Source organism: Calidris pugnax, unplaced genomic scaffold (assembly GCF_001431845.1).
Source record: "Calidris pugnax isolate Ruff unplaced genomic scaffold, ASM143184v1 scaffold184, whole genome shotgun sequence".
NCBI classification, from domain to species: Eukaryota; Metazoa; Chordata; class Aves; order Charadriiformes; family Scolopacidae; genus Calidris; species Calidris pugnax.
Genome location: NW_015090935.1, coordinates 20,561 through 34,603, shown reverse-complemented (window position 1 = coordinate 34,603; position 14,043 = coordinate 20,561). Strand labels below are relative to the sequence as shown.

Below are 14,043 nucleotides of genomic sequence, written 5' to 3'. Positions count from 1 at the left end.
CTCGCAGGCTGCCGTTCAGGCTTTCTTTCCCTGCTAAGCCCTTGCATAAGGCCGCGTCGCCCTGAGGGAGGCTGAGGAGAAGCTCCGTTCCGGGAGGCAGGGAGGTGGCTTCGTTTGAGCGGCAGGAAGGTTGATCGGCCATCCCTAGGGCCGGGGTGAGTTGGGGTTGCCCGCTTGGCGGTGCCTTTTGGGCGAGTTGGGGGTGCTGGGCTGCTCTGAGGGCCCTCCCCGGGGCGGCTCTGCTGTGGTGGAAGCTGTGCTCTAAAATCAGTGCCGGTTTCTAACCCTCTTGGCTGTTCTTAAGTATCTAGTAGTGTCAGTAGTAGTCACAAGGTGGTTGTTATTTACCCAGGGCATGCCTAGAGCTGTGGTGGTTCTTGTTTCTTACCTTAAGGAAAAAGAATGGGGCAAAAAAAGTCACTTCTCTGTGATATACGTGTTGTAATTTGTGTATAGGCATCTGAGATGCACTTTGGTAGTGTTACAGCAAGGCTTTTAATTTCACAGAGTTGCTCAAATCTTCAGCTAGGAGATGAAGGTAGATTTAATAAGACAGCTAACGTTTGTGAAACATAACTGTAGAAGCATGTAATGAGATCACGGTAAGCTTTTTTTGGAGGGTGACTGGCTTCTATTGATGATTTCTGTTAAATGATTTTTTTATTAAGTGGTTTTTAAATGATCTCATTTTAATGATGATCCCTAGTGGCGGAGAATCAGCAGATGCAGATTCAAGAGGCCAGCTGTCCTTCCCTGTGAGGAAAGGCTGCCATGAAATTATCTCTTAGGGGCCCATTCTGCAAACCTTCCTGTGCACATATGGTGGGTCACACCATTTATATCTGGAGTGAGCAGAGCAGTAGCCAAGAAATCTGAGTTTCCAGTCTCCCCTTGTGCTGTTACTGCTCCCCAGTAGCCTGTGTCTCGCCTCAGTACTTTGCTTAGTTCCTTATGGGCTGTGTTTCACCAAGCTGGAACTTCCAGCTTCCTCTGGAGGATGAACCACGACGACTTGTGTCTTTAGAAGCAAGTAAACCCCAGCTTATGGGCCTGTTGGTTTGTCTTCACGCCATCCCAGGGCAAAAAGTTACGGACCGGATTGTAATTTGCTAGATTGGGCTAGAGACTGGTGGCTATAACAAAATTGTTGTTTCATTTAAGTAGTTCAGAAAGCATACATAGCTGAGAAATATGTTTGTACATATGCCTCTTATTTATAAGCTTTGAGGGGAAGGCAGGGAAGAATTGGCAACTACTTAGAAGAAACAATCTTCACAAAGAGTGTCTTACATCCCCACATGCTTTTTCTCTGTTTTTTGTTCATGTTTGCTATGAAACTAGGTTTGTCGTGAGTCCAGAGCAGGTGTGCTGCTTTGGTTTGGTGCATTGTCCAGCTTTCTGCTGTTGCGAAAAGAAGCGCTCGGATCTAAGAAACCATCTTCCTGTTTTCCTTTATGACTTAGACTTTCTGGAAGATTCTCAGGTTTTCGTGCAGTCCTGCGCTTGATAACCATTTCTTCTTGTTTCCCCAGAATTGAAAGGAATATGCTTCCATTTTCCCCATTGTCTGACACCTGAAGGGTTTTTTGTTCTTGGGAAGCACAGAGCTTTAAGTCTCCCTCTTCACTCATTTAAGTAGTTTTGAATTTATTTTTTTTTATAATTCTGAACTGAAGGATATTCCCTAGAACGTTTCTTCTTGTTTCCCCAGAATTGAAAGGAATATGTTTCCATTTTCCCCTTTGTCTGACACCTGAAGGGTTTTTTGTTCTTGGGAAGCACAGAGCTTTAAGTCTCCTCTTCACTCATTTAAGTAGTTTTGAATTTATTTTTTTTATAACTCTGAACTGAAGGGTATTCCCTAGAGTAAATATATTGTTAATAGGTAAAGAAGCTGTAAGCTTTCTGTGGCAAGGAGTGCTTCCAGGCCAGTATATGATCAGGAATGATGCGAAGTCAGTTTGTGGCCACTGAATCCGTGACCATCAGCATCTTAACTCGCAGAGTCACTGTACACGTGGAAACACCTTGTGTGCTGTCATGGAGTTAGTGTAGAATGTAAATAGCTCAACGGGGGTTCTGATGATTCAGGCAAGGAATGCTTAAGTGGTAAGAGGATGGAAACTTTGCCCAAGAGTGTAAGAAAATAGGATTGATTGGTCTCTGGGAATGGTTTTACTCGATTGAAATCACACAAGCAAGAACAGCAAATTTTTTTAAAAAACTTCCTTCAGCTCTTAGGGTTTCTTTGAGAATGTACCATGTAATTCTTAGCTTCTATACTAGCATGCAGTAGGTAAAAATAAGTTGTTTAACAGTTTTTTAAACAGTAATGTCCTTTTGTGTACCATGGTGTATTTTGAACTTCTCTTAATTTTTATTAAGGTGAGAAACTGATAGGAAGAGACGAGCTGATGACTTTGAGAGATTGCAGTGGGAGTGAGTGGTGGATTACTTCAGAGGAGAACTGAAAAGTGTTTGTACCATGGCATTTGAAGAGAGCAGCGACGTTAAAAGCAAAAGATGCTTCAGTCAGACCTCACATCTTTCTTCTTACTCTGAGGATGCTGAGCACATGCTTGTCAGAGATGTTGCAGCAGGAGCTAACCCCTCTGGTTTTGACCAGGCACGTTCTGCCAATGCTTCAGAATTAAAGTTGTCAGAGGAAAGCTTACCTTATTTAAATTCATCTCTGGATGCAGATATTGAAATGTATAATAAAAAGAGAATGGGAATTTGCTGCACAGGGTTAGATGAAAGCAAGAAAGAAGCTGATACGTTGGGAAGGGCGTGTGACAATACACACTTTAACTGTGGGGTGTGTGATGATTGCAGACAGAGCAATTCAGGTGAAGATTCGCAGCTGGAGTACGTCAGTGCTCAGGAGCAAGATTTTGATGATAGGAATAGCTCGTGTGAGTTTTCAGAGCAAAGGGAAATCATAGGAATTGAAACCTTAAAGCTGACAGATCCAATTCATGAAGTTTCAGGGGGTGGAGTGGCAAAGGAAACAAACTTCATTGATGGTTCAGAAGGTTGTTGTCCTGCTTCTGAGTGTGGTGTAGGTGACCAGGCCTACCCAGAAGCAACCATCCCAGAGCTTCCCCACCTGCTTCAGGACTCTCTGTCTCTGCCACATTGCAATGGCATGACTTGTGATCGTCAGGAAGAGCAAACAGAGTATCATAGTATTCTCTGTGGATGTATACAGGAAAGTCATTTTTGCGGGAGTAAAGAAAAGGTCTGTCCAAATCTGCTCGTGTGTGATGGTTTAGAAAATAGAGAGGTGAAAGACATCCCACTGATGGACAGCACACTGCCACCCAAAATGGCTACAAGTGAAGAAGTGTCTGGAAATAACAACAGACACATTTGCAGAGTGTCAGTGAAGCAAGATAATCCTTTACTGTTGCAAGGGGCAAGGGCCCCGGCAGTAGCCGTGCAATTTTGTGAATGTGCAGAGGACTCCAGTTTCTACAGTTGTGAAGAATCTGGTGTGTGTGTGCACGGTGCCAGCAAGGATGCTGAAACCCAGTTTCCACCCTCTGAAATTCTCACTCGCAAGGATCCCATTTTTGGGGAGGAAGTTGCAGATAAATCCTCAGGTGGAAATACCAGCTCTCTTCACGATGCTCCAACCAGGAGTTCAACCTTGAGAAGTGTTGCCAGCGTCTCTACAGTTAACCAGGCTGTTGATGCAAGTTCTGATTTTAGAGCTTGCTTTACAACAAGCAGGAGCACCAGCGCTCAGGTCTGTCTCTCCTCCAGGGCTGTTAATACAGAGATAACGATGATGAACAAATCTCGACCTGTGGAATGGCAGCGTGAAACCTGCGCAGACGTCGCTTGCAATACGGACTGGTCGTATGGAGGAGCCAGTAGCACAGACAAAATGTGTTCACAGCTTACTGACACACTGGAAAAACACTCAGGTGCCAATACTGCAATAGCTGGAAGAAGTTCACAAATTCAGGTAATTCCCCCCAAAAACCACAACTAACCAAATAAAGCTGAGATGCAAATTTTTTTTTTTAACTTAAAAGTTGCTCAGAAATGTGTAACTTCTTAAAATGTTTTTTTTGTTTAGGAACAGCAGGAATCAAAAAATGAGCTTTGTAGCAGCGATTTAAAGATAAGTGCTGACAGGTAGGTCATGAATTGTTCTTGGTTTGGAATTCTAGATGCTGGATATGATTTTTTTTTCATGATTGTAAGGTTGTCTGTGACTTAGCAAAACTGATGGTACTAAAGGATTGCTGGGTAGCAGCTCCTATGCTGGAGGTTGCCTTTCAGAGGGACCTGGACAAGTGAGAAGAAAGGGCTGAAGAACTCCTGAAGTTGAACAAAGACCAAAGCAGCCTTGGTCTGCAGTTGCAGACTGGCCAAGAGAAGTTGAGTGTAAGTCAGCAGGGCTCCTATTAAGTGAAGAAGGGAAGACACATCCTGGGGCTGCATTAGCAAAAGTGCAACCAGCAGGTATCTGGAAGTGGTCATTCCTGGTTTGGTGTTCCTGAGGTTGCATCTGGAAAGGTATCTCCAGCTGTAAGCCTTGTAGTGCAAGAAAGAGATGGGCAGACTGGGGAAGGTCCACCAGAGGACCATGGAGATGGTGAGGGGAGCTGGTGAAGCACCTGGTGCATGGGGAGAACTGAGGGAACTGGCTTTGGTCACTCCAGAGGAGGAAAGGTTGGGGAGGTAGGAACCTCCCTGCGGTTCTTGGCAATCAGGGGGTGGATTTCCCAGAAGTTAAGTTCTTTGCAGAGGTGTGTTTTGAAAGGGCAAGAGATAGCAGTTAGAGCGAGGGGAATTCTAAGTGAGAGTAGTATTTTAACAGCATCAGAGAGATGCTAGTCTCCTTTCTTGGAGATTTAAAACAAAAAAACCAATCCGAAATCCAACAACAAAGCTGTGCTGGATAAGACCCCAAGCTAATTTTGAAGTTAGCCCTGCTTTGAACAGTGGATTGTGCTGCAGACCTCCAGAGATCCTAAGATTCTGTGAGTGTGGAAACAAAATAATTTTGTCTGTAGATCAAGAGAGTTGCAAAGTTTCTTTCTCTTCTTAAAACCACACTTTTTAGATAGAAACTATTACGGTGTTCGTGGACTCTCCACCTCTCAGTTAAGGTTGATCAAAAGGTGAAAGCTACTGTAAGACACCATTTTTCCTGTGTAGCAAATAGGAGGAACTGATTTCTTTGTTTTGTTTTGTTTTGATTTTTTTTTTTTTTGCCTTAAATTGTATCAGAAATAGCTTTTGGAAAGCTACTTGTTTCAAAATATAACATAATGACCTGTTCAAGGGCTTCAATATTTTATTATTTTTAATTATTATTATTTTAAAGGCTGGTACACCTTGACAAACAAGCTGTGAAGAATTCTGCATCAAGCGACTGTCAAAAACTCCTGCAGAGAGCGATTGAAGCAGAGCTGCAGATTCTTAACGCTCATTATCAGATGTGCTATCAGCACTGCTTGAAGATTTACAAGCTGGCTTTGGAGGAAAACACATGTTTTAGCAGGTATGTACTTTAATGTCCTTTGAAATGAAATTGATAACTTGTTTAAAAGGCGTTAATTGCTATATGCTACTGGGGTATTCGATCCATAGCTTGTAATAGTGTTTATAGTTAGTGTTGTTGTCTAAAAGAGTTTATCTTAACTCTTAGTATTATTTTAAGCACCTCTTAAAGCTGTCAAGCAGAGTATGGCTCCAAAGAGGTCCCATGTCATTTAGGAGTGAGCTCCTCTTCTTGTGCGATGTGGAGGAATCCTGAAACGCTGTAAAATGTTTGGGCAATTCTGGAAGCAGTAAGAGAAATGAAATGTCTGATCTTATTTTCTTATACGTATTTTGACAGATGTAATGGCAATGCTGAATTAGGTTCATCTCTCGTGTTGGTTTTGGAAGAGCTAAAAAAGAATTACAACACTATGAGAATGAAAATAAAAATGGGTGTACCTTTAAATGCACTTCCACCACTGTCAGTTGAGATGAAGTTGTTCCAAATCTCCTCCTCTTATGTCCCATGCAAGGTAATTTCTTAATTGCTTTTTGTTTTTAATATAAAAGGTTTTCTTCAGAATATTAAGACAAATCTTTTCTTTTTTGACAGTTGTTCAGAGATGATCTTTGCTATAAGTAAGTAGTCCTCATTTGTTGTATTTATTAAAGTTCAAAATAAGTGAGAAGTGAGTTTAAAATATATTAAATTTAGAATGTCTTTATTTCAGGATGTATCTTGTTGCTCCAAAACTGTTCAGCTGAAAGACTAGCATAGCACTTTGGGTACAGTGATTTTATTTCAAGGAGATTTTTACTCTGTAGTGTTTGAATGTGCAAACTATGGCGTTGTATTTTTACTATCTTTATAGCAAAAGTTTTCAATTTACAGGTAATTTTCCTGGTTCGCTACTTTCATTAAAATCTTTGTTTCTAATCTTAATGCTCGGTCTTAAAAACAAAACAAAACCCACAAAAAAACCCTTATCAAAACAGAAAGACTTCACTGCCAACAAAGATAATGTGAGGCATATAAACAGCTGTTCTGCTAGGATTGTCATTCAGTTATGAAGAATGATAGAAATATAATTTAATGTTTCAAGCATATGTATGCTACTGCATGCTCAAGAACCATGGCCAGTTACTTTATGTAAGTGAAGATTAAAACAAATTTGGCAGTAAGATTTTGCTGCGTCAGGTAAACAACTAGAGATCTTTTTCAAATTTCTTGTTAAGTGTTAGTAAAATTACTTAAAAAAAAAAAAAAAAAAAAAGCAGCACAGAGATTTCCAATTGTAAAAACATACATCAAAACATCACACAGAAAGCCATCTAGGTATAAAGGAAAAACAACCTAAGATAAACCTAGAATGTAGCTTTATGTTTCAGGTTGCAACCAGTGCTTTTAAAAATACAGGTGTCAAATCTTAGCTTAAAATGAGAACCAAAGTTTTCTATTAAGTACATTTTATTTATTGTACTGTGAGTTTATGGAAATAATTAAATTAATATTTCAGAGTACTTGGTATTATTGTAGAATTTAAAATTGTTGTGCCATATTTTGTATTAAATTCTTGGATCGGTTTTAGTTCTGTTTCAGGCACAAGAGAAGCTGACTTTGAAGCACCAAAACTGCAAGAAAGGAAAACATCTTTCAGCATGGTAGGACTTCTTCATTACTGAGCTTCCTAGATGTTATGTTGTGAAGCCTGGTCTTCTCTTAGGTATATGCAAATATAATCCCATTCTTCAAGGCTCAAACTGAGATTCTCTGCCAGTAATTGCAAATGCAGCTGATGTCACCAAAATGTTTATTGCCCTTTCAAAATCTTGAGGGTTCCCAAAGATGATCAGTAGGTTAACTTTTTAAAATTTACCTTTTTCATATTCTGAAGCTCAGCAAAATAATATATAATCAGGTGCAAGTGCTATGCCATAACTGAAACCTGTTTATAGGACGATCCACAGACCTTATGTTTAACTGATGGCAGTCAGCCAAGTGAGACTGCTTCCTCCAAGACATTTGAAGAACAACATGAAGATCACGATGCAGAACACGGTAAGCGATCTGCTCCTAGTATAAATGCTACATTATTTGTTAATTAAGTTGTTGGGAAAAAAAACAACCCAAAAACAAACCGTGTGGAAGACACATATGTCAATACTCAACTTTCCTTTCTGTGAAGGAATGCTTAATGTTATATCAGCCCCACATTATACTTCATATCTTGAAAAAAAAGTTGCTACTTAAATAAAAAATGAGAAGTAGTGTGTGTCATCTCTTCTTCATAACGTGGTGCCAAATCATGTAGGTAGCTGGAAGCCTCTTAAGCACACACAAATTTGTACTCATTCATATGACATATCACGGTCTGAATTTTAACACACTGAAATCTATTTTGACTGTTAAGGCTGCGTGAAAAATGAAGAAGGGAATGAGGATTGGTTTGATGCTAAAGAGGACCCAACGGTAGCAGATTTTTCTGTAATATCCGAAGAAACAAAAAAGCAACAAGAAAAACAAGGCACAGCTGATTTAGGAGGTGAGGTCGTGTCCTTTAAGCTGCCATACCTCCTAATGGTGTTTGTTTATTATGTGAGTAATCTTTTCCTTCAACAAGCATAAGTAAAAGTCAAAAAAATGCTAGCTGGGTTTTCAAACTTATTTTTCCACTGCCTTGCAGTGAATGCTTGTACAGATATTTGGCTATTTTCATCCACGTTTTTCCTTGAAAACTTTACCTATGTTAAACAATTTAGTAAATCATTTTTCCACTGCCTTGCAGTGAATGCTTGTATTTAGCTATTTTCATCCACACTTTTCCTTAAAAACTTTACCTATGTTAAACAACTTAGTAAATCGTGTAGCTTGAAATCTTTCTTTTTCTCTCTTCCTGCTGTTTCCCCATACTGGTTTCTTAAGACTTAACTGGGAATGGTCAGTGACTGAACAGGAATAGTTACTAACACTGCTTTCTACTACTATTAGAAGCGAAGATAATGGAGAGTGGAAATGAGTGTTCTTTTATTCGTGTTGGTGGCCTAAGTTCCTCAGTGTCAGAGGTATGCCTGTTCTTATTTACATAGTAGTATTAATGACTTGCCTCTTTTCTGAATTCTTTCATACTATGTATTTGCAACCAAAATGTGCTTCTATTTTGTAGGGTGATTTAAGATCCCATTTCCAGAAGTATCAGATTTCTGACATTCTTACCTGTGTGGATTCTGACAACCACAGGTATATTAATAGAAGTTTTACTTGTTTCAGATTTTTTTTGCTGTCAAACTAAGTGAATTATGGGAGATGGGAGTTAATAATTTATTTAAATTTTGTTCCAGTAATTAATGTAGGTAGAGATAGGTTGACCAAAACTTGTTATTCCAGACAGCTTCTGATATTAGGAAAATTTAAGCAGTCTGAAATTTTCTGTTGAGTTTAACTGAAAGACAGTTAATATTTGAAAGATGAGAACCATTATTTATTCTTACTGATAGTAATTTGTGTTTTACTTCGTTTCCTTTTTTTTTATTTTTTATTCTGTATCTTAGATATGCATTTCTTTGCTTTAAGGAAACTAATAAAGCAAAGTTAGCTGTAGAGGAAATGGACCAGAAAAAAATAAATGGACAAACAATAAGTGTTGAACTTGTGAATAATTCATCAGCGGAGAGGAAATGGACCAGAAAAAAATAAATGGAAAAACAATAAGTGTTGAACTCGTGAACAAATCTTTGGTTTCCCAAATGCTTACAAATAAGATTTGGCATGAAATCCAACCTGTTGGTCAAAGAAATGATCAAGATAAACTGCTCACTTCAGCTTCTAATTCTGTGAAAGCACCTGATGCCACCTCTGATTCTGAGAAAATGCAACTCCTTCCCATAACTTCATCAAAAATTTCTTGCTCTGTGAAAGTACCTTCAGAAACAAAGTGCCCTGGTCTGAAATCATCTGCTGAAGATTCGGCACATTCTGTCCTTCGAGTTAATCAAAAGGTAAATAATTATTTCTAAGGCTCCTGTATATGACAGATTAAGAGCCTTAAAACTTCTCATTCCATAACACATTACATACAGTGTATATAGATAGTAGGATAGGATAGTAAAACGTGTGATATGTCAGTAATAAATTTCTGGCATGCTGCAGAAGAGTGAGAGCACCATTTATTTGCCCCTGCATCAAATTTTCATACTCCATCTTTTTTTCTTAATCCTACACCAGTTGGGAACCCAGCCATTTGCACTAGATTTTTTGTCATGTTTTTCTCCTCTTTGGAGTTTCCACTTTTAACACTTTTTTCACGGGAACGTGTTTTGATTTTACACAGGAAGTTTTGGGGATATTAGAGGGGAAACTCCTGGGTTTAAAATATAAATCTAGAGAATCATCACGTTTATAAATATATTCTTTTTGTATTTGCTTAGGTTGGGTCTTGGAGGATAAGGCAAAGTTAGTGATTGCTGGTGTTGCTCTCATAAACTATATAGATAGCTACCTTTGGGGATCTAACTTTAAGCATGCTAGTCCTCTGGGAAATACAAATTGGATCTAATTTAATGTAGCAGGACCGTCCATTACACATAAATCCATGTATAGTTTTATTTCCAATTTACAGATTGGATAATATGACTGGCTGTACTACAATAACTTAGTGATCTGAATCTGTATCTATTTTTTTTTTTCCATAACAGGTATATTTATTAGTAGTAAAGATTTATGGTATTACTTGTAGAATATGTACCCCATTCACTTTTTGCTTCTTGTGATGTAATTCTAGGATACTGGAGAAAATCTTCGGCCCAAAACATCTGCTCCTTTCTCCACTAATTCATACGATGCCTTTATTTCTCCTCATACATTGAACTTGAGCAGCTTTACCAAATTAATGAAGAAACTTCAAGAAATGCATCCAGAGGCTAGCAGGTGACAGTATTTGGATTTTATTTCTGCCCTGTTTTGTAATGGATCCAATATCCATGGTAACTAAATGTGTTGCACAGAATGTGATGTAAACATTTCTTTCTTTTATTTGTACAGAGACAGAATTGTGGATGCTTTGCTGGAGGTGAGGAAGAATAACAAAGGTATCCTAAGTGGCTTGTCCATCAATTCAATTGTGAAAAGGACCTCTGTAATTCTAAAGAAATCGAACCCCAACCGTGGGTGAGAAAAGCAACGTAAATAAGTGAGTATTCTAGCCTACAGAAATACATGGAATTTGTGTAGCTGTATAGCATGACTAGATTAGTAACTAATTCAGTATAAAGATATGCAAGAAGTACCTGAATGAATCCACTGAAACAATAGCTTGGAAGGATTGTTAGCTTTTTTACAGAACATTTCTAAACAGATTAGCTCGTTAGGTCTATGCGTTCTATAAAACTTGGGGTTTGTGTTACGGAAACTGTCTTATTGATTAGCTTCGTGGAGCACATCTTCTGGACAAAGGTGACACCTAATGGCCAGGCCTTGTGTAGCAGTTCAGAAAGAAATTTCAGCATAGGTTTGATTTTTTTGGTTTAAAAACTGATGATTTTTGTCAGATGTATGAAATTCAGTTCTGGACTAGAAATCTAACAGAGTAAGATTGTATGCCTTTTAGTTTTTTCATGTTAAAGGACATCTTGTGTGATGACACAGCACTGAATTCTGCAGGACGCTGGAGAAAGCTGAGCGTGCTAAAAACACGGCCTGAAATTCAAGGGGGTGTATGTGTATTTTCCTGTAGAAGACATCCTTGAGTTGGCACTTGTTTAAGTCTCCTACTAAGTTTGGTATTCTGCTTGCTTTAAGGCTGCTTTGCTGCCAGGTTTCTCACACTGCCCTGTGTGTTCTTGGAGCTCTGTGTCCAGTTCTGGGCTCCCTGGTTCCAGGAGGACAGGGAACTGCTGGAGAGGGTCCAGCAGAGGGCTGCAAAGATGATGAGGGGCCTGGAGCATCTCTCTCGCGAGGAGAGACTGAGGGACTTGGGTCTTTTTAGTCTGGGGAAGAGAGGGTGTCAAGAGGATGGGGCCGGTCTTTTTTCAGTGGTGCCCAGGGACAGGACAAGAGGAAATGGGCACAAACTTGAACATAGGAAGTTCTGCCTATACGTTTTCAGTGGTGCCCAGGGACAGGACAAGAGGAAATGCGCATAAACTTGAACATATGGAAGTTCTGCCTACACGTGAGGAGGAACTTCATTACTTTGAAGGTGGCAGAGCCCTGGAACAGGGTTGCCCAGGGAGGTGGTGGAGTCTCCTTCTCTGGAGACATTCCAAACCCACCTGGACACGTTCCTGTGGGACCTTGCTCCAGGTGGACCTATTTTGGCAGGGGGGTTGGAGTAGATGATCTCCAGAGGTCCCTTCCATCCCCATATCATTCTGTGATTCTTAGCGGTGCTCCAGTTTCACTTCTGCCCACGAACACAATCTGTCCGGTTGTATATTTATTCTTATGTACCGTTTCTTCCCCCTTCCAACCCCATGTCATTCTGTGATTCTTAGCAGTGCTTCAGCTTCGCTTTTGCCCACAAACACAATCTGTCCAGTTGTATGATATTTATCCTTCTGTACCATTTCTTCCCAAAACTGCATCAAATTCTTAATGCTCTGTTTTTGGTCTCAAAGCTCCTGTTTCAAGGATGTCAAGGAGTTAGTTTGGTTTTAATCGATACCACCTCTTCCAAATGGCAAGTCTTAAGATGAAGCAGACACCTGGGCTAGAAAAGCTTCCCTAAATGCATTAAAATATACAAATAAATGCTTATAGGCCGTTTATCTCAGTCCTTGTTCTGGGAAGTAATATCAGTGACTGGAAAAGGCCTTCAGAAAGACTGACTGTAGATTATGTTGAATGCATAGAGACATGGGATGGAATTTTACATACAGCATAAGGTAATACCAAGGAAGAGCATGAAAGAATCTCAACCAATATGCATGTTTGGCCAATTTCCTTCTGAAAGGATTAGTGTAACATAAGTTTGTTAGTTTGGCATTTGACCGACCCGTGAGCTTTTAGAGATGCCTCTACGAATCAAAATAAAATTTATAAAAGAAAAGTCTTCATATTAATCTATTGACTGACTTCTGCAGGACTGCAGATTCAGACATGAGCTCATTAAAAAACTTACACTTGAAAGTATTTTCAATTAGTAAGGTTTTAACAGCCTCAAATGTGCTGGCCTTTCCTTGTCAAGGGATTTATTTTTGTTTAGTTTGATTTTTTTTTTTTTTTTAATTGTGTGTGGGCTTTACATTCATAATTGTTCCTATGATGGTATTTTTTTCTGTTGCTTTGCTAAAGAGATGATGATGTGAATCATTTTTGCTTTCATGGTGAGGGAGCTGTGAAATAGCCAAGGCATTCATAAGTTACAGGGAAAAAGGATTCTCATCTTTCCATAGTAAGAAACAAGTATGTAATGTATTTAAGCAAAGATTATTCTGCTCAAAGCTCATCTATACTAATTGTGGTGTGTCTGTAGCTTCAGATTTTCCTGAAGGGTTAAGTGTCCACCAAGAAACACCATTTCAGAGCCTTATGTTCTTCCAAGCTGGTGAAACATTCAGAATTGTGCAGAGAAGTGCATAGATTCTACATGCTCCTAAATGATTATTTGATAACTAAATTTTTAATTAATTGAATTAACTTAAAAAATTAGATTCTACATGCTCCTAAATGATTATTTGAGAACTTAATTTTTAATTAATTGAATTAATAAAAAAAAACCACTAGACATGATTTGCTGCATAAAAACCTGTTATTTTATTGTAGTAATTTCTTCCATGTGATTCTTGAAGCTAGGAAACCTCACTATTCTGTGTACTTCTACAGGACATAGCAAAATTATCATAGCTTTTAGTGATTTTTCTGGGGTGCTAAAGCTGCTCATCTTCCTCTTATTTCAATTTGAGTGTGTGCACGCAAAATTTATCCGATGCTTCTGTTTGTTTGTTTTCTTTTTATATAGATGGCTTTCCAATTAAGAAGAATCGATCCTCTCCCATTGGAAAGGTTTTTGCAAATTCTATACTCCAGCTTGTTCCAAGATCATACCGTGTTTCTTGTTTGATTTATTTCAGCAGATCTTAACGAAAACTCACGTAGCATCACTGTATGATACACAGTCTTATCCAAGACAATATAACAAAGGTCAGTTTGGGGTGTTTTTCTGTTTATGCAGATACTAAATGATTTTTCCCAGTTTTGTTGCTCTCCGTAGTTGGTTCAAGTATTTCAGCAGATTTCTCCAAAGTCGAAAGATCACACTTTGGTGAAGTGAGAGTTCTCTAATACCAGCAGGGCTTTTCTAGGCTGAAGTACACAACCCCCAGTTCTTGTGTGCCACTTAATTTTAGGTGTAGTTGTAGCTGCTAAGATATTAATAAATAGCCATCAGGAGTGTGCTTTACAGATAATCTGATTCTGGGTAGTCTGTAGAAATTCCATGTATCCTGCAAATACCTGGGAGGAACAGGGGAGGCAGGGAGAGTTTCATTTTGGAAAAGCAGGCTTCAGAGGTGGTGGGTGCCTTTCCCATGCTGAAGCAGAGTCAC

General features: G+C 39.1%; 1 protein-coding gene across 1 annotated transcript; it reads left to right on the top strand.

Annotated features, from left to right (window-relative positions):
- The first annotated feature begins 2,485 nt into the window (after positions 1 to 2,485).
- On the top strand, positions 2,486 to 13,682 carry RBM44 (RNA binding motif protein 44). The gene is made up of 16 exons (XM_014951709.1): positions 2,486 to 2,940; positions 3,280 to 3,973; positions 4,088 to 4,146; positions 5,345 to 5,521; positions 5,861 to 6,035; positions 6,116 to 6,141; positions 7,092 to 7,164; positions 7,459 to 7,561; positions 7,914 to 8,045; positions 8,492 to 8,565; positions 8,667 to 8,740; positions 9,052 to 9,168; positions 9,225 to 9,498; positions 10,281 to 10,426; positions 10,541 to 10,688; positions 13,458 to 13,682. Exons 1-15 carry the CDS (start codon positions 2,486 to 2,488, stop codon positions 10,668 to 10,670), a joined length of 2,709 nt encoding a protein of 902 aa, XP_014807195.1. The 3' UTR covers positions 10,671 to 10,688; positions 13,458 to 13,682.
- The last annotated feature ends 361 nt before the right edge of the window (positions 13,683 to 14,043 follow it).

What these genes read in the sequence shown, in the direction of transcription:
- RBM44 (XM_014951709.1), top strand. Translation starts at nt 2,486, where the DNA reads ATGGCATTTGAAGAGAGCAGCGACGTTAAAAGCAAAAGATGCTTCAGT. An exon ending in CCTCTTATGTCCCATGCAAG is followed by an intron (nt 6,036 to 6,115) that starts GTAATTTCTTAA and finishes CTTTTTTGACAG; the next exon opens with TTGTTCAGAGATGATCTTTG. An exon ending in AGATCACGATGCAGAACACG is followed by an intron (nt 7,562 to 7,913) that starts GTAAGCGATCTG and finishes TTGACTGTTAAG; the next exon opens with GCTGCGTGAAAAATGAAGAA.